Source organism: Quercus lobata, chromosome 3 (genome assembly GCF_001633185.2).
Source record: "Quercus lobata isolate SW786 chromosome 3, ValleyOak3.0 Primary Assembly, whole genome shotgun sequence".
Classification (NCBI taxonomy): domain Eukaryota; kingdom Viridiplantae; phylum Streptophyta; class Magnoliopsida; order Fagales; family Fagaceae; genus Quercus; species Quercus lobata.
The window spans coordinates 9,892,749-9,920,268 of record NC_044906.1 but is presented as its reverse complement, the minus strand read 5'-3'; the positions used below and the strand labels follow the sequence as shown (position 1 = coordinate 9,920,268).

Here is a 27,520-nt window from a genome sequence, read left to right as displayed (position 1 = left end):
CCATACTAATAAGCATGTTCAAAAGCTCTACAGAGGTTAGTCTAAAATTGCTAAACCTTGCAAGTTCTTTGCATAGAGTACCAATTGTAAAATGTGCCTAGAATAAATTGGAATTATCTGAAAAAGAAACCATCGTCATTCATACCATAACAGTAACCTTGAAATTGACCTCTATGATATACATGGCAATAGATTGCTGTCAATATACAATCAATATGAGTTACTGGTAAAATACAAACAAGACTCTGGCTGCTTGGATTCGGTGAATGTAGTCTCAGCCCTTGAAACACGCAAACACACATAAGAAGAATCACGCAGACAAGACAACAGTGTTCCAATTATTTAACCAGCAACTACTGGTCTTAACAAAACTAGTAACATTGTATTACGCAATATTTACAGTGACTCTTTAACAAGAGAAGCTCAACCACACCCCCCCCCCCAGGCAGCGGCATTCCCTAATCAGGTGAAGCCAACAGTACACAGATTACAAGTTCTAAGGTGCCATAAGTATATCCCTCAGTTCATTTTTCTTCTCAGAAACACATCCTGAATTGACCAACGATGTTATCCAGACCTGATCAGACCTTACAGGCTCGTCGTCATCATTCCTATGCCAGCTCCAGAAGGCATGAGTTGAATTCACAATCTTTAGTTCACCATGACCAAAACTTGCTTCACGAAAGACTGACCATTCAGGCTGTGGGTTTATATACCTGTCAATTTTCAAAAAGTTAATGAAATTCAAGCCTTTTACCTAGGAATAACAAAGTAAAAAAAATTGATTCACCAACAAAACCAGACTTGTCATAACTACACTGAATGTTTTACCATTCTGTGTATGATGCATATGCCTATGTAATTCCAATTCTTTGTGGTATATACCATATTGTAGATGGTAATAACTTAGGCAGTTTCCATTTAATGTACTTAGGTCGAAAAGAACATTGTAAGTTTGTAACCTGCCGACTGATTTTTGCACCCGCTTATTTGAAAAGGAGACTCTCTTAGACAAAACATTAAATAGTCAAGCTGTCCCTTCACTAAATAATGCTTTGTGCAATGGAATCAAGAGTGACTTAGATTTTTGCGTAATGGTTTAAGATGGAAATCATAGTAGTCAGTTATTGTATTTGAGAGAAGAAAATAAAATATATGTATATCCCTGACTTCATCCAAAATATATAAATAAGACTTACAGAATTGTTCTTATATGCACATAGGAAATCAAACATTTTGTGTGTGCATGGTATATAAAGTTACAGATACAGAAGGTTTGATAAGGTGAGGACATACCCATGAGCTAAACCTTCTCTGTTTCCACCATCACCAATGGTAATGTGGACAGCACCACAAGGATCAGGTCTTCCATTATTGACACGTTTCTGTCAAATAGATCACAAGTTAAAGTAAGAGAGCCACAAATTTTATAGGAATAAAAGAATTCTAAAACAGTCCAGGCATACCGAGCGTTCATATGCGTGTACATGACCAGCAAGTACCATATCCACACTGGCAGCATAAAGCAAGGATTCCATGGCTGCCATCATGCCATCACCTTCACCTTTATGAGCCTTGTTACTGTTATACCAAGGAACATGGAATAGAACAAGCAGCCATGGTGTCTTTGTCCGGTCCACCTTTGAAAGATCAGCCTATGTAACAAGAGTACAAGAAATTCCTGTTATAACTGAGCTACACTTCATTTCTTATGAACCATTGACTTGGCATATAAAAATTAAGATAAGAAAATTTTACATTATATGCTTGTGCCTCATGCTAAGCATCAACTTTGCACTCATATCTTGAGGCTCACCTCAAATATGAGGTGGGAAGTTTATAATTAACCAAAGAAATTAAACACTGCAACTTGCATTTGAAGAACACGGTGGCTTAGGAGCCAAAGTTTCCAATGTGTCTAAGTGATGGCTTAACATCAAAATTGTAGTCATTCTCTGTAATTATAATTGCTCATTGGACTACTTGCATCTATGAATTTGAAGATCCTCATGCATTTTCCTTACAAAGCCTTCGTTAAAACTACTGACAAAAATAAATAATAAAATAAAAAACCTATGTTTTAACTCCAAAGGTTGCTGACTAATTGAAAAAATTGAATTCAGTCTCTTATTAATGGATTTATGCAATTGGTTTTCCATGATTCTTAACAGTCATGGTGTGCTCTCTGCATCAGAAGCTTTAGGGCTTGCCAAAAATTGACTAATTTCTGCAAAAACTTGGTATGTCTAAACAAATGAATTATAACAAGATCAAAATTGGCTATAATACCACAATAAATACATCATAAAACTCACAACAAAGTGCCACTTCCCTTATTTGATCTTTCTTTCTTTTTTTTCCCTTTTTTTAAATGGCTGATCACATTTGATCAATTAACCCTAACATTTATCTCAACTGAAATTTATTTGCTCTTATCCATCAACCAAATATTGATGAACAACTGCTACAATTTAGTGCAGTTACATATTAGCAAAATAGCATTCCCTGTGAAAAAAGGGGATACGAATGACTAACCTTCAGCCAACTGAATTGATCTGACTGCTCGTCATAATCTGTGTATGAACCAAGCATGATAATATGAACACCTGCAACTTCAAAAGAATAATAAAGATTCGAACTAGATCCACTCTCCTCAAAAGGCATCTTCCATCTAGCATTATAGGATTCAAACCCATCCTTTAACAATGGTATGTTTTCCTGTTCATGGTTCCCTTCTGTAACCATCCATGGCTTTGCACTTGCTAGGGGCTGCACCAGCTCACCAAATGTGTCCCACCGATGCTGCATGTAATCAGCATATGAGAGGTCTCCAGGAAGCAGATGCACATCATACTTGCACTGGTCAATGTGGTCTAGTGTTGATTTGGTCCAGCCAGTTTGACCCAGATCCCCTACCACAGCAAAAGTAACTGGAAATTGAGCTGGAGGGGTCTTGAGTTGGAACTCAGGACCTTGTCCTCCACATCGGTAAAAGTAAACTGTGTCATGTTCCAAAGGCCCAATGACAGTGTGGTGTATCTTCCCTGAGCTATAGAATAGATAATTATAAGAGATACTTTCTCCTTGAGCAACAGAACTGTATCTCCCGGGCAATGTCCCATACTCAACAACTGAAGGAGAAGAATCATCATCAGTGACCCATGTCACTCGCATGCTCTCATCTCCAGCCAAAGAGATGTGCACCTACATTAGGCATTTCCACAGAAAAGTACTTCAAACTAAATGTCAACTATAACTAAACCTCAATAGCACAATTATAACCAAAAGCTACAAAAGTGCAAATATAGAATAAAAACCTTGAAATGTCCCAAAAACCAATTATCTGAATGAATATTCACAAATTTTATTCATGTAATTATCATGGTATTTACACACTAGTTTCAAACACAGGATGGTATTCTCAGTTGAAAAAAGCAAGCACACATCCCACCCCATTTACTATGATTCAAAATCTTCATTCCAATTATGCTCTATAACAAAAGATCCTCCTAATTCACTCCTCATTTGTATCAATAGTCAATATCTTCAAGCATATACCCTGCTCCACTAAGCTATGAAGTATAGACAACTTAAGGTACCAAAACAAAACAAAAAGGTTAGATTTCTTAAATTCAAATATTTATGATGCTTTAATTTTCAATGAAGCAAAAACTATCCCCAAAAAAGAGAGAGAACAATACATTACAAAAGAAAATACAAATATCAATTCAAATTCAATTCTTTAAATAAAAGTTAAGTATTTAAAGTATTCAATATTGTAAGAAAAGTACCCATTAAAAGCCAGCTGGTCCAAAATACAAATTTATTCAAAAGAATCTTCCCAGTAGTATTAGTTTTAGTTTAGTCCTTCCAAAAAGCATGAATATTTTTATTTACACTTTCTAATCAAACACAAGTATATAAATACATAGTAGATGTGTATATATAAGATCCGACCTGTATAACAAGAAATCAAAGAAAAACAACATTGGATCCGATAATTGCAACTATGTAACAGAGTTTGAATCTTATTGCTTCTTAAAAAAGAGACACAGAGATATGATAAGGTTACCTGCCGAGGATAAAAGGAAGGCTTAGGGTTCAACTGGAAATGCAAAGTTTTGCGAGGCTGAGGTCGAACGTAGTCGGCAGTTATGACAGTTACTGAGATGAACAAAGAGACAGTTACTGTTATTAGCTTCATCAGCTCCATGGTTTTTGTCTCTCCCAGCAAAAGTAAATGAAAATCTCTCAGCTGCTTTTGGCTTTGCTATATAGTGTTGTACTGGAATCATTTTGATTCTTGTTTTGTTTGTATGTTTCTTTTTCTAGTACCTGCTAAGGAATGTCCGTGACTCTGTGTGGGGGCCAAATGACCGTATCGCCCTTCTTGATTCTGATTTATTACTCCTTTTGACTTTTGTTGTGTGCCTTAATGTAATTGCCTCATCCAGCTTTGTATTAATAATTGTACTCTTCACAGTGCACGCGGTCTGAGAGTCGGAGTCGGACAACAGTAACTTTATTCTTCTTCTCCTTTACAGCCAAAAGCGAGTTCCAAGACTTAACAGCTTGGATTAGATTGTATTGGGTAAATGGAAGTTCTCCCTTGTATAAATTGTGCGGACTCTATTCACTTCAACTAGGAAAATTTTTTTTTTTTAGTTAAATAAATAATTTAGAGGTCAATTTTTACCAAAATAAAAAATCAGTTGGTATTTTAGTTTGATAATAAAAAAGATAATTATCAGAAGCAAATACTATGGTTGTATTTTGGATAGCTGAAAAAGTTAATTTATTTTACCTTTGAGTTTATTTTTTGCTACTATTTAATTTATTTTTAGTACTATTTATAAGTCTCATTTTATTTTTTAGTACTATTCATGAATTTTACTATACTATTTCAACCAACTTTTAACTTTATACAATACTTTTAGTAAAAAATTTCTAATTTCAATTAAATAAGTTATCCCTAAACAAACTCTATAAGTTGAGACTTTATTAAGAAAAAAAAAGTATGCAGTATTATTAATATAATATAGTTGGACCAAAATTTATAAGTTTAAATTTAGAAGTTTGTTAATCATTTCACCACCCATCTATTTGCCTAACACCTCCCCATAAGAATCTTGGCCTAATTTATTTATTTTTTAAATAAAAATGGAATTAATAAGGATAAGTTATTTATTTATTTATTTATTTTTTGCCTTACTCATCTGAGTAAGCCTCCAACAAGTTGAGTCATCATTACCGAACAATGGTTTGCTACTAGAGCAAGTCACGCGTATCCTACAACCTATGGTCTCATGTTAGAGAAAGATAAGAAGCCCCAAATCACTTTATTTATTTATTTTGGGAGAACCTCTTTCATTTATAATTACAACTTTCGTTAGTGACACACTAGGGGAGATTGAACCTCCTTTGTAAGTTGTAACCCACCACACTGTGTTACATTTGTGAACGTCATATGGGAGTTAATGCCGTTAATAAAAAAAAGATAATGACTAGTGTATGCATCTTACTGCGGACAAAGTGCACACATAGTTCCAATAAAAAAATAAATTAAAAAAAGTACAAACATACCATTTTGTTTCTAACTCCCTTTGAATGGTAAAAAAAAAATAAATAAATAAAGTACAAACATATGATCCATTTGGATACTACTTATTTTTGCTAAAAACTGAAAATATTGTACCAAAATAATTTTTAAATGTATGAATAATACTGTGAGACCTATTTTTAATGAAAAAGTTGCTGAAAAGTGAAGTTTGTGGGTCTGTGAATAGTGTACCCGTGCATTGTTCACAGGAGAATAGTCAACGACTGCGGCTTGAAAAAAGAAAAAAAAAAAAGAAAGAAAAAGAGAAAACGTGCAGAAGCAAAACTCAGACATGGATCTAAACAGATACATACTAATGTGGCAATTTTGGTACTCTTATCTCTCACTAATTCTAGTTATATCTATTTCTCGCCATTTATTTTGCTATTGGCATTTATTCCCCACCAATTATACTTATCTCTATTTTTCATCATTTATTTTAGAGAAATGTTATGTTTACAATATTTTTATAGCATTTTTACAACAAATTTTAAGTGGCAAATTGTTACTAGTTATTATTGTTGGGACAAAAAAAGTAATCTTAACGGTAAGTTCAAATTTGAACCAATAACAACAAATTTTAAGTGGCAAATTGTTACTAGTTATTATTGTTGGGGCAAAAAAAGTAATCTTAACGGTAAGTTCAAATTTGAACCAATAACAACTAACTATCAATGATTTGTTGTGAAAATATTGTGGACATAGCACTTCTCTTTATTTTATGTCATGGCATTGGTGTATAGAGATATGTGTAATTGGATGTACAAAATAAACAATGTCCTTAATGAAGTGAGCAAGGCTGGCTGAATGGTAAAGAAAGAGATGCAATCGCCTAAGGCCTCAAGTAAAAAAAAAAAAAAAAAAACCCCAAATTTTAACCAATAGGGTTATTTATAATCAATAAATAAAATAATATTTTTTTATTAGATGAAAAAAAATAAAAAAATAGAGAAAAATATAACGTCCACAATATTTTTCACAATACTTTTACAACTAATGCTAAGTAGCAGGTTGTTATAGCTTATTATTGATGGCAAAAATATAATTATAGTGATATTTTCAAATAGAAAATAAAAAACAACTTAAAACTTAAGATTTGTTTTTTTAAAAAAAAATTGTGAATGTTGCACTTCTAAAAAACAAAAATGAATAATAATAAGAGTTTAGTTAGCAAACTTTTAATAGTTCTCATTTAAGTCTATCACTAATACCACTCTTTTACTTACCACTATCAATCTACCAAATCAACAAGTATGAAAAATTTTGTCAAATTTTTTTTATCTATAAAATTTGTAAAAAAAAAAATTCTACGTAGTTTATGTTAATTAGTAAAAATTTTGCATCTAAAACAAGATAATCAATTTACACGTTAGGCCCCAGATACATCAAGCCACTCTTGGAAGTGAGGTCATCTTGCTAGCCTAGTCATGCCTACAAATGGATGTTCCGATTTGTCAAATTTGTACAATTTCTAACAATTTTGGACCCAAAAAAAAAAAAAAAAGACTCAAAAAATAGACCTAGTATTTTTCTTTAGGATTGTGTAAAAAGTACTAGACCAAGATAACACATATCCCATAACCTAAGATCTCATGTTAAACAGAGTTGAGAATGAGATATATATAGTTGAGAAGCCCCAAGTAACTTTTTTTTCTTTTTTTTTTGGTGGGGAATCCTCTTTCCTTTTTATTTACAACATTCATTAGCCACACACAAGGGGAGGTTGAACACCCCCTTTGTAACCCACCACCCCATGTAACCTTTGTCAATGTTATATGAGAGTTAATGCCATTAATGAAGACTCGACTAGCTTGCTAGCCAAGTCATGCTCACTAATGGGTGATCCAATTTATCAAACTTGGACAATTACTAACAATTTTGGACAGGAAAATTGACTCAAAACATAGACAAAGTGTTTTTCTTTAGGATTGAGTAAAAGATATTGCTTTGAAATGAGAAAAAAAAAAAAGATATAAAGAGAAAGTGTTGAGTCCTTTCTTCTGATCGCATTCTTAAAAAATGTTAGACATTAAAGACATATGAACACTCGAGAAAAAGTAAATTGAGGGCATTTGCAACATAGTACTGTATCTCAATACTACATGAAAAGTTCATCTAGAGTTATAGTTATAGACTTCTTTAGTTGTTGCAGTACAATCCTACATTACTCCATGTTCTTGTTTTCTTAGTTTCCTCCTAATTTCAACAAGCATTAAGGCAGCAATTGCCAACAACTTCCATTGCCTCAACATTAAATAGAATTTTCTGATAATGTCTCTCCCTAAGCATTACAGTTGCACTTTGTCCATGCACTTTGTCATTCTTCTTTGTATAATGTCACCATGTATGCTCATTTATTCTGTAAGTTTTGATTGTTGAGTTCAAATAGTAAGTTTTTAATAAAAATAACCACTGCATATCTCTGGCATGATGGTCACATCAAAAGTATAAGTTCTTGTGGGAGTGGAGGGAGGGCCGAAGTTCAAGTCTCTAAGAAGAAGCTCCACACAACATATATACTTAGAATAAACTAGAGTAGATTTCTATCTAAGATAAATTTAAAAAAAAAAAAAAAAAACAATTTTCCTTGAGAGATTTCTTTATTATTATTATTATTATTATTTATTTGAGACTAAATATTTCGTTGTTGTTGTTAAGTTTCAAATTGTCTTTCAATACTTGATTTAGACTCAAAAAATTAAATTGAAAAACTGCACATAGGAGATTTAATGTTAGGGCCACAGATATATTACTCATAAAGAAATTTTCTGTTGGAGATTTATTTATTTGGGAGTAATCCTTTCATTGTTATTGTTAATTTTTCCATTTTTGTCAATGCTTGATTTAGAATAAAAAATTTAAATTAAAAAAAAAAAATAGAGAAGATTGAATGTTAGGGAGTGAGTGATAATACTCAGAGAGAGAGAGAGAGAGAGAGAGAGAGAGAGAGAGAGAGAGAGAGAGAGAGAGAGAGAGAGAGAGAGAGAGAGAGAGAGAGATTTTTATAATTAAAAAAAACAATGAATTTTTTCATTAAAGTTTATAAAGATGATTAGTTATCTTTATATATATATATATATATATATTATGAAAAATATTTCTACAAGGCAAAAAGACTAGCAAGTCGAAACTGTCTAACATATGTTCTGGTCGTTTGACCTTAATAGACTCGTCCAACAGGGTAAGTCAAATGACAAACTAATTAAATAGTAAAATATCAAATGGTTCTATCCCAACTCAGTTTAGAAACAAAATAGATTATATAGCAACAACATTACAACTATTTGCTACCTTTTGCCATCTTCTGAAAATTTTAAGTAGTAGCTCCACCATCACAAAATTCTAAGTAGCTAGGTAAAGAGTGAAGTGAGAGACTCTGAGGTGAAATGAGAAATAGGTTAGGATTTATGTTTTTATATTAGGGAGAGAGATAAAGAACAATCAATAAAACACATATAATATATATTTAAAATATAGGTACGTTGGTTAGATTAGATGGATTTGTGAATCTCTTGATTCGAACCCAACCCTATTAACTTGTAGCAAGAAATTTTTTGGCTACCTAAACCAACCCATCAACCTTTAACAACCAACCCAAACCGACAAATTGGGTCAGTTTTGACAGATCCATGGGTAATTCGCTGCACACCCCTAAATCCTGCCTTGTTGACTTAAGCATTGAAGATTCTCTCACTGAACCAAATTGACAATACTCTAGTGCTATTTCTTGCTCATTATTGGTCTTCATGGATTAAGATTTGCTAATGTGATCAACTACATCAATAATTATTGTTTTCATTATTATTGTATATAAGTTATGCTATTTTCTACATCATCTATAATCTTGATTTTCATATGCATGCTACTATTTCTTAACATTTGGTCTAGAAGGGGGGGAAATAAATGGAATGAAATGGAATGAGAGGAATTGTTTTAGAATATTCTTTTCATTATCTTGTTTAGGCATTTTAATGGAGGAAATGAAAAATTTTAAAATAGGGGCCTAATAATAATATTCCAAACTAGGCTACTTTTAAATAAATTCCATTCATTTACAAACTCCCAAACTTCAAATTTTCAATTTTCAAAAAATTGGGAGGAATTGGAGGGAATGTAATTAAATTTAATAAATTTTTTAAAGAAACTACCAAAACCCCCTAAATTTTGTCATAAAATGATCAAATAAGGTTGCTTTAAATCAATTCCATTCATTTATAATATTTCTTTTCATTTCTTAAATCATTCATTTATGAACACTCAAATATGCAATATTTTCATGAACCATTCGAACCAGTGACCCAACAATTATTGTTTTCATTATTATTGTAAATTAGTCGTAGACCCGCGTGTTGCGCGGGAAAATTTGATATGATTCCTTTTTATTGGATAATTATTGAATTAATATATTAGATTGTATATTTTTAAAAGTTCAATATGTGTTATTTGAAATTATATTTTAAATAAAAAGTTTTTTGCAGTCATGTATTATATATAGTGAGATATGTATGAAAACATAATACAATAATATTTTTTTTTTAATTGATAGTGTGAGAACTATTAGACCAAGTTGTAACTAGGTATACTTTGTTTATTATGATACAGATTTATGCGATTCAACTCTTATAGGTAAATAAGTTGTAACATAGATCTACATCTCTTTTTTCCTCACAATTGAAACTAAGTGAAAAAGTAAATAAAGATAACTATGCAATAGATCATTATCAATAAATCATATATCATAAAGTGGAAATATAAAATAAAATAGAATGCAAAAAGAAAAAATTCCTTAAGTATCTATATATAAAAACATTAATAGCATAATGATGCTATAGAGTAAATTATATTTTATCTTATTCTCTTTTTGGCATTTTCAGTAAAAATGATCAACTAAACAAAGTAAAACCTTACCAAGAAAGTTCAAATTAACTAAAAATTTGATGGTGGAGATCCTAATTATTTGTAATAAAATGACTAGAATAAAAATAACAAAAAGTCAAGAAACTTATAGCAAAATGCTTTCTATACAAAATTCCAATAGAAGGGAGACTAATAGGTCCTCCACTTTCTTCAAGACATAGGAAATTATAAAAGACCATATATAATTTGCCTACCCTTTTCTCTTTCTCAAATTCACATTACCAAAGAAGTATATGAAACTAAAAACATTGTGAATACATTTCTGTTCAATGGAAGTGTATTGGTAAGCACATTTAAATTCATAGCCATGTACAAACTCAGATTTCTATTTAAAAAGGAACTACATATTGACCAAAACCAAAATTCAACCAAAACTATAAGAGTGATTTGTGATGGGAAATTTAAAAATTACAACCCAAAAAAATTAAATAAAAAAACCATCAACCTAAATTATAGCTATAATAAAGAACAAAAATTGAGACAGAGAGAGAGAGGGAGAGAGAGTACTCATAATTTTTGTGTGGAAAAAATATGGATTGAATGAAATAAATAATATCAAATTTATATAAAATAAGTTGGGGAGAAGAAGAGTCAAAATATAAGAAAGGAAATGATGTAAGAAGTTTAACGGTAAAGTAAAGAGTAGAAGGGAGATAAAGAAGCAAAGAGAGTGGAGAAAGGTTGGAGGAAGGGAAGAAGAGTTTTTTTCTTTTCTATTTTTTTTAGAATAGGAAGATGAAAAGTTTAAAATTTTAATTTTAACAATTATTTGAAATTAGAAAGAAGAAAACGAGAAGTTGAAATCACTTTGGGTAGTTGAATATAATCAAATATTTCCATCTAATGAATAGTAATGTTTGTAATGAATAGTCAAACATGTGCATATATCTACTTAAAAGATAATGAATCATTCAATTTTAACATTAATTGAAAGTACCATTGCGCATTTTTGGTGCGGTTGCCACTTTACAAGTATAAATATTTGTGGGGTGTGGGAGGTAAGGGTTAGGGTTTAAGTCTCCAGGAGGGAGTTTCACACGCATATACACTTAGATTAGATTAGAATAGAATTCTATCTTGAAAAAAAAAAAAAAAAAACGATTACTTGAAAATAGAAAGAAGAAAATGAAAAGTTGAAATCAACTTGGGTAGCTAAATAGTCAAATATTTTCATTTAAAACAAATGAATAGTAACATGTTGAATAGTAATGGAGTACATTAACAGGTTTGTCCATGAACTATATTTAATTAAATCATATAAAATAAAATATAAAAATCATCAAGGATTTTTTTTTTTTTTAAAGTATGACATGGCTGATGAGGTGACTCAATAGGAGCATAGCAACATTAAATTCTACATCTTAGCTTTTAGATATATATAGACATAGATATAGATAAGTTATGCTATTTTCTACATTTTCTATAATCTTGATTTTCATATGCATGCTTCTATTTCTTAACATTATTTCTAGAAGGGGGAGAAATAAATGAAATGGAATGGAATGAGAAGAATTGTTTTAGAATATTCTTTTTAGGGTAAATTGCAAATTTCACCTTGAAGTTTGAAGTTCTTTAGATTTTATATCCCAAAATTTCAGGAATTTGATTTTACATCTTGAAGTTTGGTTCTGTTAGCAATTCACACCCTTCGGTTAGTTTCTGCCATTAATTGACACATCACCATATTGACATGTTTTATTTTTGCCAAATCATCCAAAAAATTGTGAAAAATAATGGTAGACTTGGCACAATAAAAACGGTGCAGTTTTGCCCAAATTTAAAACACAAAACTTAAAGTCTAAACTACACCGTTTCACAAAGGCAGCTCCCTCCCCAATCGTAGAGCAGAGAACCATCGTGAACTCATACCTCAAAACCATCGGCTCAAGATCAGGTCCACGACGGCGGCACTGTGGTGTTTGATTGTGAAAAGTTAAGATAAAACGTGGGCAGCATATTGCGTTGTGTTGTGCTTTGTGGCTTGCGCACGTGACACCTACCAGACTGGTAAATTTGTTTTCTTCGAGGCAGACCAATACAATAGCTAAAATATGCAAAACTTAACTCAGTAATTATTTCGAAGAGATGTTAGATTTGTAACGAATACAAGCATTGCATTAGTTTCATGTATTCCATTTCCTTTAGCAGATAAACCATATGACAACTTGGTATTGGCCGGTTTTGTCATATGAAACGAGAATGTAAATAGTTTAGTGTCAATGGTCTCTGCGTTTTTTTGCTTAGAATTATTGTAGTTTTGAATTGTATATAAGATGTTGATTTTTATACTTTGTTGTGTGTATGTATAAACTTGCTAAAGGCTAATGGATAAATGGAAAAGGGTTGCCTTTGTCTGCAGCAAATACAGATAGTTGTAGATGCCATGATCTGAAGGTAGCTGAGATAAGATACAAAAATATTGAAAGAAACTATGGAAACCCAATCACAGCTATGAATGATGAATCTCCAACAAATCCAATCCAATCATGGCAAGAAAAAGAGAAATCCAAAACGAGAGAAAAATAGAGTTGGAGAGAAGAGAAGAGTTCTCACTGTCGCTGCAGCTGGGGACCACTAGACTTGATCTGGTTGAGCCAATGGTTATGAGGTTTGGGTTCACGATGGTTCTCTGCTCTGCGGTTTGGGAGGGAGCTGCCTTCATGAAACGGTGTAGTTTAGGCTTTAAGTTTTGTGTTTTAAATTTGGGCAAAACTGCACCGTTTTTATTGTGCCAAGTCTGCCATTATTTTTCACAAATTTTGGGCTGATTTGGCAAAAACAAAACAGGTCAACATGGTGATGTGGCAATTAACGGCAGAAACTAACTGAGGGGTGTGAATTGCTAATGGAACCAAACTTCAGGGTGTAAAATTAAATTTCTGAAACTTTAAGATGTAAAATTCAAATAACCTCAAACTTCAAGGCTACAATTTGCAATTTACCATTTTTTTTTTTATTATCTTGTTTGAGCATTTTAATGGAGGGAATGAAAAATTTTAAAACAGGGGCCTAATAGTAATATTCCCAAATCTCAAATTTTCAAATTTCAAAAAATTGGGAGGAATCAGAGGGAATGTAATTAAATTTAATAAATTCTTTAAAGAAACTATCAAAAACCCCTAAATTTTGTCATAAAATGATTAAACAAGGTTACTTTAAATCAATTCCATTCATTTATGAGGTTACTTTTAATTCCATTCATTTATGATATTTCTTTTCCATGAGTTTTAATGGAGAGATTGAAAAATTTTAAAATAGGGGCCTAATAATAATATTCCCAAATCTCAAATTTCAAAAAATTGGGAGGAATTGGAGGGAATATAATTAAATTTAATAAATTTTTTAAAGAAACTATCAAAACCCCTAAATTTTGTCATAAAGTGATCAAAGGTTACTTTAAATCAATTCCATTCATTTATGATATTTCTTTTCCATTACTTAAATTATTCATTTATGAACTCTTGGGAGGAATCGGAGGGAATGTAATTAAATTTAATAATTTTTTTTTAAAGAAACTATCAAAAACCCCTAAATTTTGTCATAAAATGATCAAACAAGGTTACTTTAAATCAATTTCATTCATTTATGAGGTTATTTTAAATATCATTCATTTATGATATTTCTTTTCTATGAGGTTATTTTAATGGAGGGAATGAAAAATTTTAAAATAGGGGCCTAATAATAATATTCCTAAATCTTAAATTTTCAAATTTCAAAAAATTGGGAGGAATCGAAGGAAATGTAATTAAATTTAATAAAAATTTTAAAGAAACTATACCCCTAAATTTTGTCATAAAATGATCAAAGGTTACTTTAAATCAATTCCATTACTTAAATCATTCATTTATGAACTCTCATATATGCAATATTTTCATGTACCATTCGAACCCGTGACCCCTCCCTCCCTTTCCAACTTATGTCCAACACTTTGACCACTACACTAGCTCACTATTTTGTCTCTTATTGAATTCATAACATATTAGTTTTACTTTTACATGATTAATAGTTCATTTCTCTCCCAATAAATTATTATTTGCTAAATTTATTTACGTTCAAGAATTATGCTTTTTACATCATTACATTTGAATGTTCAATTTATAAATTTATGTTAAAAGTGATTTTATTTTAAATTAAAATGCTTTTTATTTGAAATATTACTAAATAAATTTTTTTAATAATTTTTTTATTTTTTATTATTTTTTATTGACTTTATAAAAATTATGAAAACTCATTTAAAATTTGATTAAATTGCTTTAAATATTTTTGTAGTAGAATTTTACAAATTTAATATATTTATTTATATTTTAATTAATTATCAAGTTAATTACGATACAGTTCATAATCCTTAGTGGAATTTCGTTCCTACCCCTAAAAGCTTTAAACTTTTTTATTTTTGGGATGTTGACAGGTTTGATTTTTTAAAAAAGTGACCGATAAGATGATTACCACTAGTTGGAGAAACTCGTGACTGATAATAAGATGATTACCAGTACCACTAGTTTCTCAAAAAAAAAAATAAAAAAAGAAGATGATTACCACTAGTGGAGCTAGCTTTTCCAACTTAATAATTGTGCTGTGCTAGCTTTTCTAAAGATTCATTGCAAGATCCTGAATGTGGAGACTGCGGTCTGCGATAGTATTTTGCAGGATCATTGACTACACTTGAATGTCCTGGGTGGCATTTTTTACTTTTCTATTTTCAGTGGTTGTTGCTGGCTGGAAAACCTTGCATAAACTACATGCAAGGAAGCTAAACTCTCTTTGAGTTCTTTGCTTAAGCAGTTCTGACAGCAAAAACAGTAGAGATCCCCACTTCCTTGAAAAGCCATACATCTCCGTCTTTCAACAAGTGACTGGAGACTTTGCAGATTCCCAAAACAAAAGGTATGCGAAAAGCTGCTCTACGGTCTTCATTTTCCACTAATTCCGGCACTGTTATTGCTTTACGATCTTTGATCATGCTACTTAATTACTCTGCAGATTTTGTCTTGGTTTGTTTCTTTTCGTTTTTTATTTTTATTTTTACATTACAAGTCAAACATGATGAAATGGAGTTTGAAGATCAAAATAGTTAAGAATTGCAGAGTTTGTAAAATACCCGTATCATATTTGTATATTACACCTACATATATTTTTAATTTTTTGGGAAAATATTTTTGATCTTTATATTTTAACTCTATTTTCTATTTGATTATCAAGTTGTCACTGCTTCCATTTTGATCTTTATATTTTTAATTTAATCATATTTTTAACCTTTCGGCATCTCACTTACAGAAAATGGCCACAAGGTTAAAAAGTTGTGAAGATTTGAGGACCAAATTGAAATAAGGCCAAATTTAAGGAGCAAAAAGTTATGTTTGACTTTTGAATCATTTACAACACATTTTACGCATATATTTGAATATATAAGTATATTAATCCATAAATTTATTTTTTATATATAGTTTTAGATCACTCTCATTAATTCTTTTAAAATAGGGGACAATTTTACACAATTTACCTTAAAAATCCCTCAGCTCTTCCATGTAAATTTCCAAAAAGCTACAGTAACCAGTAAGGAAACAAGGTTACTGTTTACTTGTGCGTAAATATTTAATTAATTTCTCTCTCTTTCTTTCTATTCCAATTTAATACTTTCTTCCTTCTTTTTCATTTCTCTCCGTCTATGGCTTTTCTCTTTCTCTTTTTCTTCTCTTTCTTTATTTCTTCTCCTTAATCTACAGTCCTTGCTCATCACCTGTTAGCCACCACCACCACCACCACTCCAATTGGTGGCTCTCATTTGTTTCCTGCCCATTATCTTCTCTCTCAACTGAAAGCCCATAATAGAGTAGTTCATTTTCCTCTTTGGTGCTCTTCTATTTTCCGCTACCATGCCCACCAAGATTCAGAACTTTGCCAGAAGTGTGAGTGACTGGGTTTGCTCGGTGGTTTACTGATTTTGGTGGATCGATTTTGCCGACTTATTGATTTTGGTGGTGGTCTGCTTAGTGGTATCTTGGCTTGAATTTGTTATGATTCGGATGTGGGTTGTTTTGGTGTAGGAAGAGAGGCTGTGATTTGTAAAAGGACAGAAATAGTAGTAAAAAAAATAAAGGAAGAATTAATCTTATATTAAAAGAATAGATAATGTTGGTATTTTTGTAAAACGGTAGCGTAAAATAGAAAAATTAGGTTTTATAACCAAAATAGTTGGAAATTTTTTTGGCAAGTTAAATGAATGAAAGAATATTTACTAAATTACATGTGTGGTCCTTATAGTTCAGAATTATTTTCATTTCATTTATTGACCCTTTTTGTTTCAAAATTTGTATTTTATCATTTCATGTTTGATTTAGTTTTCAGTTTGGTGCTTTTAGGTTTAATTATGTTTTCATTTGGCCCTTTACGTTTTATAATTTTCATTTTGACCATTTATATATGATTCAGTTTTATATTTAGCCATTAATGAAAATGAAAATTTTGAAATATAAATGGTCAATTAACTAAAAACTTAATCAAACATGAATGACTAAAATAAAAATTTTAAAATGTAAAGAACCAATATGAAATCAACTCAAATTTAAGGACCAAAAGTATATTTTAGTGAAAATAATATCACAATTTAGGGTTAATTATTATGTAATTATTTCCCTACTCTATTGTGAATTCATTCATTTTTATTAAGAAGAATTAATTATTACAAAATAATTTGAGGTTCTATTTATATATATTATAACTTGTGAAATAAAACATAATATTCTTTTATGTTTTTTCTTCGATTAAAACTCTTACTTCTTTATATTTTTTCTTTTAAATTGTATTTTTATAGGCTATAAAATAGTTGGCATTGATAAAATATGTTTATTTATAATTTTTTGTATGAAATTTGATATAAAACAGATATATAGTAGTATATATTAATTAATCAACAAGAAAACTTTGTCAAAGAAAAAGAAAACATAAGAAAAATAAATTCTCTCTCTTTTTTGTTGTAGTAGAAGGGCAAGCTTCAAGGACCTTATAGCTGAATTGGCAAAATCCCATGCACAAAATGTTTGAGTGTCTAAGAGGGAAATGGTTCAAACTACGAGGTTAGCAGCGTATTGTAACTATTTCAAAAAAACAAGCAAAAATTAAAGACAGCATACTCCGTTACCCAATACTCTTCATTGTGCCATCCATAGCAATTGTTTTGCTTATCATTCAATTTGCATACTCAGAAGTGTGTTAGCTCGTAAACAAGGTACACTTCTGATTTCAAATTCGTCAATTCACCTTTCATTCTTGTCTATCTTTAAACTAGTATAATTTGTCTTTTATTTTCAGATTAGATGGAATCTGCCACCTCCATTTTATTTGAGATTGGAAAGTACACTGTAAAGCCAATAAAACGTCAAGTTAGCTATTTGTTTCATCTCAACACCATCTTCAATGATCTTAGGAAAGCAAAAGAAGAACTGGTATTGATACAAGCAATGGTGCAAGAACGAGTCGAGAGAGCCAGAATGAATACTGAAGTTACAGAGAAAAATGTACATGAGTGGCTGACAAATGTGAACCAAGTAGTAGCAGACATGCATACTTTAGGAAATAAAATAGAAGAAAACAAGAAATCCTGCAATGACCAGTTTCCTAATTGGATTGGGAGATACAAATTGAGCAAGGAAGCCACCCAGATGACAATGACTATGAGAAAGCTCCATCTTGAGGGCAATTTTACCCAGGTTGCCCACCGTGCTCCAACTCCTGGTATCGAAATCTTTTTGTCTAGTGATTTTGAAATGTTTGAATCAAGAAGACTGGCTTTTCAACAAATTATGGAGGCATTATGCGACAATAATAGTTACAGGATTGGAGTGTATGGTATGGGAGGGGTTGGGAAGACAACCTTGGTGAAGGAAGTATTTAAGAAAGCTAAAGAATCAAATCTTTTTAATGACATTGTGATGGCTACTGTGTCCCTGACTCCAGACATTGGAAGAATTCAAGGTGAAATTGCAGACCAATTAAATCTGAAACTTGATGAGGAAAGCAGTTCTGCAAGAGCAAATCGAATATGCTTAAGAATAAAGAGTGTAGAAAAGATTCTCATAATCTTGGATGATGTATGGAAAGATGTTGAGTTGGAAGTTATTGGAATTCCATATCGTGATGATCACAAGGGCTGCAAGATTCTTCTAACTACACGGAGTGACCATGTGTGCACTTTAATGGATTGTGGAAGGAAGATTCCCTTGAACTTCTTATCAGAGAAAGAATCTTTGGGTTTAATAAAAAAATTTGCGTGTATAGTTGATGACTATCCTCCCTTGAATGATGTGGTGTTGAAGGTTGTTAAAGAATGCAAAGGTCTACCTATTGCAATTGTTACTGTGGGAAAGGCTCTAGCAAGAAAACCTCTCACTGAATGGAAGGTGGCACTCAAGCAACTAAAAGAGTCTAGACTTATGGATATAGAAGGTGTTGATGAAGAAAAAAATGTTTATGTATGCCTTAAGTGGAGTTACAATCGTTTAAAGCGCAAAACCAGATTTTGTTTTTTGTTGTGTTCTTTATTTCCAGAAGATTATGACATTTCTATTGAAGAGTTAACTAGATATGTGATGGGGCTGGATGAATTTGGAACCATTAACTGTCTTGAAGAAGTAAGGAATGAAGTGCGTGTGACAATAAATAAGCTTATAGATTCTTGTTTGTTGTTAGAAAGTAATCGAGAAACACATGTGAAAATGCATGACATGGTTCGTGATGTTGCCTTGTGGATAGCATCTGGAGGGGACAATGAGTTCAAGCTAAGAGTCTGCACTCGTTTAGAGAAGAATGAAAACTTTGATAGTATGACAGCAATCTCCTTGATGACTTCAAACACTGAAAAACTTACCAGTAAATTGTCATGTCCAAGACTCAAAATTTTGTTATTGGGACGGAATGAATTAGGCCTCAGCGAAGTTTCTGAGACATTGTTTGCAGAGATGAATGTTCTCAAAGTTTTAAGTCTACGACTAAAAGTCCTGTCACCAGAATCTTTTGACTCGTTTACAAATCTTCGAAGCCTATATTTGTCACATTGCATTTTTACTAACATCTATTCCTTGGGAAAGCTTAAAAGACTTGAGATTTTGAGCTTGTACCATTGCCGTATGGATGCATTACCAAATGAATTGGGGGAATTGCAGAATTTAAGACTGCTAGATTTGATGAGGTGTGAGTGTGACCAACAAAAACCGATTCCGCCAGGTCTATTACAAAGATTATCCTTACTAGAACAACTATACATTGTTAAAGACAACTTCAAAGATTGGGATGATGCAAATAGATGCAACGTTAACCTATCAGAGTTGAGTTCACTATCTCGCTTGATTGTGCTCTCTTTACACTTGAGCATGAAACGTATTCCCGAAGGCTTTGTTTTTCCAGACTTGCAAAGATATGACATATCTATTAACAGCTTCTATGGGTATCACATATTTACTGGTCGTCAAATTCCAGAATATCCAAACTCAAGAATCTTAAGAATCATCAAATTTGATGCCTCCTCACCTAATGCGTTCAAGCTATTGTTCAGTAATGTGGAATATCTTTTAATTGATTCTTGTGGGATGGAATACCTCATTGATATAACTGGAGGAAATCATGCTGTTATGTTCTCTAATTTGGTCAAATTATCTCTTCAAAATTTGAGCTGTTTGAGAACAATATGCCAGGGACCCGACCATCAGTTGACTTTCAGCAATCTCACAGTATTAGAATTGAATTATTGCAGGTTATTGACCAAGCTACTCTCACCTGTCGTTGCTCAAAGTCTAAGGAAGTTGGAAAATCTAAAACTCTCAAACTGCAATGCATTGAAGCAAATAATTTCAAAGGAGGACAGAATGCTATTGCATAGTCAAAATCAACATATATCCCTCCCGAAATTAAGATTTCTTGAAATAGTTGGATGCAATCAACTAGAATATATCTTTCCAATCACAGTAGCTCAAAGCGTTCCACTACTAGAAACGCTTATAATGAGGAAACTTCCTAAATTAAAACAAGTATTTGGCCATGAAGATGAAGGAGAAGTTGGGGATGGGAATGACGTCATACTATCTCAGTTGAGATGGTTAATCCTTCAGGACTTGCCAGATTTTGGCAGTTTATATCAAGGAACCTGTTCTTCAATGTGGCCATCTTTGGAGGCGCTAAAAGTGGTGAACTGCCCTGAGATGAAGTCATCATTTGCTGCTGATCTGGAAGCTAATATGCGAGCTCTAGGAAAGGTATTTTTTTCAATAAATGTACACCCACATGTCGATCTCGCATAGAGTGCATGAGCCCAGCGCAGGAGATAAATTCCTTGTCTTGGTCTTAGTAATCCATATTTTTAAGGGTCTTCTTCAAAAATTTCTTTGCGTAGTGGCTAGCAATCACCATTACTTGTGCAGAAATTTATTGTTATCAAACACATTACATATAGTTTCACTTTCAAATATCTTTTTAAAAAAACTCTTGCTTCACATAAATGTCATAAAACACATATCTTGTCCTTCTTTCCATAAATAAATATATGTTTGAGTCTATTGGTTTAATTAAATTTGTAAATGTGTATTTTTCAGAAATTAAAAGTATTGCACGTGGAAAGCGGACTGTGTGACTTAGTTCTACTTCTTTTGACTCAAGGTTTGTTAAATCTGGAAGATTTGGGAATTAATAACTGTGAAGAATTAGAAGAGATGTTTAAGCCTGAAGGATTTCTTTCCCAAGGAAATCATCAAGAACAATTGTTGCTCTCAAGGTTAACAGTGTCCAGGTGTAAGCGATTAAGAAAGCTCTTCACACTAACCATTGCTCAAAGTCTAAAGAAATTGAGATTTCTTAATATAGATAGGTGTGATGAATTAGAGCATTTAATTACTCAAGATGATCAGATCTTACCAGAGGCTCATCTCCAGCACTAATGCTTTCCACAACTAGTTGAAGTCAGTGTCAATGAGTGCAACAAAATGACGTGTCTCTTCCCTGTGACCATTGCTGATGGTCTTCTACGGCTACGACGTGTAGAAATAAAAGGAGCCTCTCAATTTGTGGAAGTGTTCGCCCAAAAAGATGGAAGAGATGGCCAAATTCGAAAAGATGTCATACTCCCTAAACTGAAGTACTTAAGATTCACACAACTACCATGCCTTGTCAACCTTTGCCCAAGGAACTACCATTTTACACTGCCATCTTTATATCGCTTAGAGTTAGACGTGCTAACTTGTCCAGACATCACTGGCTGTTTTACCCGAACTTTAGACGATGTCGTGCATGTAAATGGAGAGGTAAGTACAATTCCTGCGGTTGGTTTTGTTTTGCTTTTTTTGGAAGTGCTTTCTATTTGATACTATTACTAGTAACAACTAACAAACACTACTAAATAACATAATAATAATCATCCCTAATATCCACTTTTCTCTACTTCAAAATATATTTATGTTTAAACTCTTAACTACTTCTTGTTAACTAAAAATTGTTATATATGCATTTTTCTTTTATAATTAAAAGAAGAAAAAAAAAATAATAATAAGAAGAAGAAAGAAGCAAAGCCTCTAAACACGGCATGGTGTGTGTGATGATAATAATAATATAGTAGCCCATCCAATAGTTCATATTCTTAATATTAATAAATCCGAATACTTTGTAACCATTGAAAAAAATCCCTAACCTATAGTGCATATACTAGGGTAATTATTAGTTTCATTTTTTATTTTTATGTTGCATGTATTTAATTAGTTTAAGAAAATACAAATTTTAATGAGATTTGCAACGTGTTTGGAACTTTGGAGGGAGAGAAGGGTGGAAGGAGGAGAGGAGAGGGGAGAGAAATGATTACTCCTTCCTCTTGTTTGGATATTTTAAAATTTAAGTAGGAGAAGGGGAATAACTAACACTTCCTTTATTTGGATACTTTAAAAATTAATATGGGAGAGGGGAGGGGATAATCATATAAAATAAAAATTAACAATTATGATAATTTTTTGCTGATTTTAAAAAAATAGTATAAATGAACCTCCCTCTCCTGCTCTCCAAAGTTTCCCTATTTGGGAAGCTAAAAATTAAGGGTTTGGAGAGAAGGCAAGAGGCAAACAATTTAGGCAAATCTAGCTCTCAAATGAGCTAGGACATGAGTGGAGGCTCTTAATATGATTTCGTAACTAGTTTGTTTTGGTTGTTATGCCGATTGGATAGAATCAAATGTAGTCAAGTGTAATTGAATTCTAACGCAACGACAAACCAATTTCAATAAAAAGTAGAGAAATAAAGTAGGATGGAAAAGATATAAAATCAATAAAAGAAGATGAGTAGAAAAACTTATTAGATATCATACCCTTGATACCCCCTTCAACTTATTCGACTACAAAAGACTTTATGAGTGGAGCTAACTAAAGCTTATTTGTGATGAGTTTGAATTCTATATATTGTATTAAAAAATAATATATATTGCCTATAAAAGAATGTCAATAACGTAAACTTCGCCCGTCATATCATGGAAAGACCCTGCAATATATATAAACGTAGATTTAGCCATAAACAGGACTTGCCTGTTTGGCTGTTAAGGGCTAAAAATATCATTGGGCTTTTGTTTTCCACTTTCTTCTTGACTTGCCTGACTTTAATCAAATTTGTGATCTTTCTCATGTTTCAATTGCTAGTGCAGTCCTCCAGATAGATGAGAAAGAAGAGCTAGCCTGCAAGGCTCACAATGATTCACACAGCAAGACCCTGAACAACGACAATGCGAGTTTTTGTATAACGATTGGCCACTACAGGCTACATCTGTTCGGGGAACAACGACTGGAGTAAATTGTTATCTAATAATCTCAAGAGTCAATAACAATGCTCATAATCATCATCTAGAGGCCATGTGATGCAAGCATACCGGGTACGTAGCTTGCTGCAGTTTTCTATTAATGTTGGTTTCTCCTGAACTTGTTTTGGTTTGATTTCATATATAACTGTGACATTTATCTTCTTTGTACCCTAGGTGATCGATGCTTGTGGTGGGATTACTAAGGTGCTACTTGTTTTCAGCTATCGCTGACGGCCTTTGTTCTTGTTGTGATGTGCCTCGTATTTTCTGTTTACTTAGACGAATAATAAGTTTAGTTACATGTTTGAAACTATGTTGGGTTTATTAGTCATATGAGAGAGAGAGAGAGAGAGAGAGAGAGAGATCTAAGGGCCTCCCCCCACCATCCAGCCTCCCTCCACCATCAAACTACCAAAACTACTACTGGTAAATTTTTTTTTTAAATTTTAATTTGGCCGTTAAATATGATTTAGGTTTGAGCGTTTTGGCTAGATTGGTTTTGATTAAGGTATTTGAGTTCCAATTTATTTTGTTTTCAATATTTATGTTTGATTTGGTTTTGTAAGGGAAAGATTCAGAGCCAAAAAAAATCCCCTAAATCTTTGTTCATAAATAAAGAACCAGGAGATGTCGTGCTTGATGAATTCATAGAAAGAGGAGGACAAGAAGCCCAATGATCAATCGTCTAATATAAAGTTTAATGTGTGAAATTATTGTTGTCTTTGTGTTTCTATATGTCCGATTTTGGTAATGTATTAATTTATTTGATTTGGGGTTAGAAATGACCCAAAAAAAAAAAAAAATTGTGAATATATCCTGTAGTACTTACAGTAACCAGTTCTCTGCAATTTTATGTAAATTGACTTTTCCAATTTTCAACTGCTTCCGTAACAGTCATGATATCCAAGATGTGTCCTGCTTCACAGCCTGTTCTTTTTTAACTTTGAAAGCAGCACTTCCCCATTGGTAATTACCATGGCAATGTTTATAGAGTACGAATCATTTATAGACTCAATTATATGCATCCGATTGTATCTCCAAATTAATTTCATTGATGATTAATGTTGCACCATTAGAAGACAAAAAAGCAAATGCAACTCTCTAAAATTTATGCCAAATTTTTCAGAAACAAAATTACATTGATTAGCATTGACTGGAAAAAAACAGTATGTGGAGTAATTTATAACTTCCATCTGTTATGCATACAACCCACAACCCAGTTGTTTTAACAATAGCCATAAGCAAGTCTTTGTGAACATCAACCATGCATTATCTACTGCAATTGCAATTGAAACATATAGCAAAGGAATAAATGAATAAACAGGACAATTTCTTTCCTTTGACGAAATTTTAAAAGGCATCCAGATGGGAATAACCTGAAATTCCAGAAGCGCTATGTGTTGAATGTCTACCTTCGGACATTGAACTTGATTCCTCTATTGATGATATATAATAGAGAAGAATTCGCTTTGGCGTATGTTCGTAGTTTGGTTGGCATGAAACCTTTTAACCTTGTCAGGAATAGTGCTTTTCGTAGCCTCTAGTGTCATGGATTTCGTATTCTTGATTACTGGCTCTTCTCATTGGCCATTCTGTATAACCAAAAATTTTGTTAGGTTGTTGGTACGTATATCTTCTTATCGTTACCTATGATGGCTTATTTGTGGAATTTAAATAAAAAACAATGGATAATTGCTGGATTGATTTGAGGCAATCCGGCCTCCTTAAAAAATAAGTTTGGATGATAAATTTTCTGAAAACTTTTATTCCAATAGCCACTAGATTTATACAAGTAGATGGCAACGTTCCAAAGCATAAAATCAGGACCACTAATACAATCGTGATCCTCTTAAACTCTTAACTCCTAAAAAATAGAACTAAATAACAACAGACTCCACCTCCTAAAAGCTAGAACAAAATAATAACTCAACGTTAAAAAACTACAACTAACATAACATTCAAATACCAACTATCTTAGCACAAATCAAGGAAAACACCACAGCTACCAATCTTCAAAGATCCCACCTACCCTGCAACAACTTGTGCATGTAACAACTCCTCCCCTCTTAAAGAGGTCCCTTGTCCCCAAGGGCATATTCTGGAAACTGATTCCTCATTGATTGCAAATTCTCCCAAGTGGCTTCTGTTGGGGAAAGTCCCTGCCAATGTACGAGTATTTCTTTCTTGTTTCGCCTTGTTCGCTTATCCAACACAGCTTGTGGTCGCACCAACAGCCCTTCTCTACCTTCTATGTTCAAGGGTAACTGAACTTGAGCTGAGACATGTGCCCCTAATTTTTCTTTTAACAAGGAGACATGAAAAATGGGATGAATGCGAGACTCATGTGATAAGTCAAGCTTGTAAACTACTGCTCCTATTCATTGCAAGATTTGAAATGGACCATAGTAGCCTGGAGCTAGCTTAGCATTTCATCGCAGTGCAACTGAAACTTGTTTATATGGTTGTAGGCGAACATAAACCCATGATCCCACTTCATATGCCTTCTCTCTATGCCTCAAATTGTAGTTTTTCTTCATCTGCTCTTGAGCTGCCTTGAGGTTCTGTCTTAATTCTTTTAGGGCTTCATCCCTTCGAATTAATTCCTCCTCCACAGCAGCCACCCTTGCTGTACCTGGGACATTGGCTAATAAAGATGGTGGTTCCCTTCCATAGACAACTTCAAAGGAAGTGTGTCGTATGGTTGAGTGCCAGCTAGTGTTGTAACTGAATTTTGCCCATGCAACCACTTAACCCATTGCTTGGGCTTGGTACTAGTGAAGCATAGCAAGTACATTTCCAAGGTTTGATTCACAACCTCACTTTGCCCATTAGTTTGAGGATGATAGGCTGAACTAAAGTTAAAACTAGTGCCATTTAAGTGAAATAATTCCTTCCAAAAAGCACTAGTAAATGCAGGGTCTCGATCACAAACAATGATTCAAGGCATGCCATGAAGTTTGAAGATATTATCAAAAAATACTTGAGCAATACTTGTAGCAGTGTAAGGGTGAGCAATGGAAATGAAATGAGAGTATTTGGAGAATCGATCAACAACCACCATAACAGTGGACTTCCTTTGAGAGTTGAGACACTGGTAGCCCATCAATAAAGTCCATGGAAATGTCTTCCCAAACCTGGTTTGGAATGGGCAATGGTTGAAGAAGACCTGCTGGAGACAATTGCTCATGTTGTTGACGAACTTCACACATCCGAATATGAGCCTTAATATCATCTCTCATTTTACTCCAATAGAAATTTGCTCTTATTCTTCTTAAAGTTTTGTGAAAACCTTCATGGGACCCATTGTGAAATTGTTGGATGATGTCATGCTTTAATGTTGAATTGGCTGGGAGGGAAAGTCAGTCCTTAAAGAGAAGCAACCCATCTCTTAATTCCCAAGGACCCACTGCATCATCATCATGGACTCGTTGCACTATGGCCTGCACTAAGGTGTTTTTCCCCTACTCTTCTTGGACTGCATCTACCCAACGTGGAATGGGTACTGAAATGGCAGCTAAGTGTTCTTCTGGTTGGACTTCATCACGCCTAGATAGTGCATCCTTCACCCGGTTCTCACAACCCCTTTTATACACAATGGAGAAATCAAACCCCATCAACTTATGGAGCCATTGCTGCTGTGCTTCAGTGGTGATTTGTTGGGAACATGAATATTGTAAACTCTTCTGATCAGTACGAACTAGGAACTTCCTTCCCAATAAATAGTGCCTCCATTTGCGAACAGCAATTACCAATGCCAGCTTTTCCTTTTCATAGGTTGACAACAATAAATTTTTACCATGAAGTGCTTGGCCATGGAATGCTATTGGATGCTCTTGGTGAAGAACAGCACCAATGCCTGTACCTGAAGCATCGCATTCAACTATGAATTGGTGAGAGAAATTTGGCAAGGCAAGTACAGGTGCCTTTGTCATTGCATCCTTAAGCCGTTGGAATGCAACTTCAACTTAAGGTGTCCAAGAAAATAGATTCTTTTTTGGCATGTGTATGAGTGGGGCTGCAATTTTGCCATAATCCTGGATGAACTTCCGATAGTATCTAGTGAGACCCAAAAAACCTTGCATTGCTCGCAAATTGTTTGGCTTAGGCCATTGTACCATTGTTGAAATTTTCTCTTGATCAACTGATACTCCATCTTGTGAAACTATATGGCCCAAATATCGTACTTCCTA

The 27,520-nt window shown here is 32.9% G+C and overlaps 2 protein-coding genes across 4 annotated transcripts; one reads left to right on the top strand and one right to left on the bottom strand.

The window, feature by feature from the left end:
• Window positions 1-153: 153 nt before the first annotated feature.
• On the bottom strand, window positions 154-4,307 carry LOC115982630 (purple acid phosphatase 18-like). Its single transcript, XM_031105275.1, has 5 exons — window positions 4,073-4,307; window positions 2,536-3,204; window positions 1,467-1,655; window positions 1,297-1,385; window positions 154-716 (listed from the first exon to the last, which is right to left on the bottom strand). Exons 1-5 carry the CDS (start codon window positions 4,211-4,213, stop codon window positions 497-499), a joined length of 1,308 nt encoding a protein of 435 aa, XP_030961135.1. The 5' UTR covers window positions 4,214-4,307; the 3' UTR covers window positions 154-496.
• A 10,733-nt stretch (window positions 4,308-15,040) lies between these two features.
• LOC115979540 (probable disease resistance protein At4g27220) lies at window positions 15,041-24,098 on the top strand. 3 transcript variants are annotated; one of them, XM_031101597.1, is made up of 7 exons: window positions 15,041-15,400; window positions 17,494-17,741; window positions 17,830-20,760; window positions 21,097-21,801; window positions 23,178-23,402; window positions 23,505-23,756; window positions 23,897-24,098. In XM_031101597.1, exons 3-4 carry the CDS (start codon window positions 17,830-17,832, stop codon window positions 21,436-21,438), a joined length of 3,273 nt encoding a protein of 1,090 aa, XP_030957457.1. In that variant the 5' UTR covers window positions 15,041-15,400; window positions 17,494-17,741; the 3' UTR covers window positions 21,439-21,801; window positions 23,178-23,402; window positions 23,505-23,756; window positions 23,897-24,098. The 3 variants fall into 3 exon arrangements, with proteins under 3 accessions (XP_030957457.1, XP_030957456.1, XP_030957458.1); XM_031101596.1 differs by having other exon boundaries at window positions 17,825-20,760; XM_031101598.1 differs by having other exon boundaries at window positions 17,825-20,760; window positions 23,173-23,402.
• Window positions 24,099-27,520: the final 3,422 nt, after the last annotated feature.

Bases quoted from the DNA above. Each gene is read 5' to 3' on its own strand.
- LOC115982630 (XM_031105275.1), bottom strand. From the start codon at position 4,213: ATGGAGCTGATGAAGCTAATAACAGTAACTGTCTCTTTGTTCATCTCA. The intron at 3,205-4,072 runs GTAACCTTATCA...TGCCTAATGTAG, and splicing joins CTTCCTTTTATCCTCGGCAG to GTGCACATCTCTTTGGCTGG. The intron at 1,656-2,535 runs GTTAGTCATTCG...CTTGTTACATAG, and splicing joins ATCAATTCAGTTGGCTGAAG to GCTGATCTTTCAAAGGTGGA.
- LOC115979540 (XM_031101597.1), top strand. From the start codon at position 17,830: ATGGAATCTGCCACCTCCATTTTATTTGAGATTGGAAAGTACACTGTA. The intron at 20,761-21,096 runs GTATTTTTTTCA...TGTATTTTTCAG, and splicing joins ATATGCGAGCTCTAGGAAAG to AAATTAAAAGTATTGCACGT.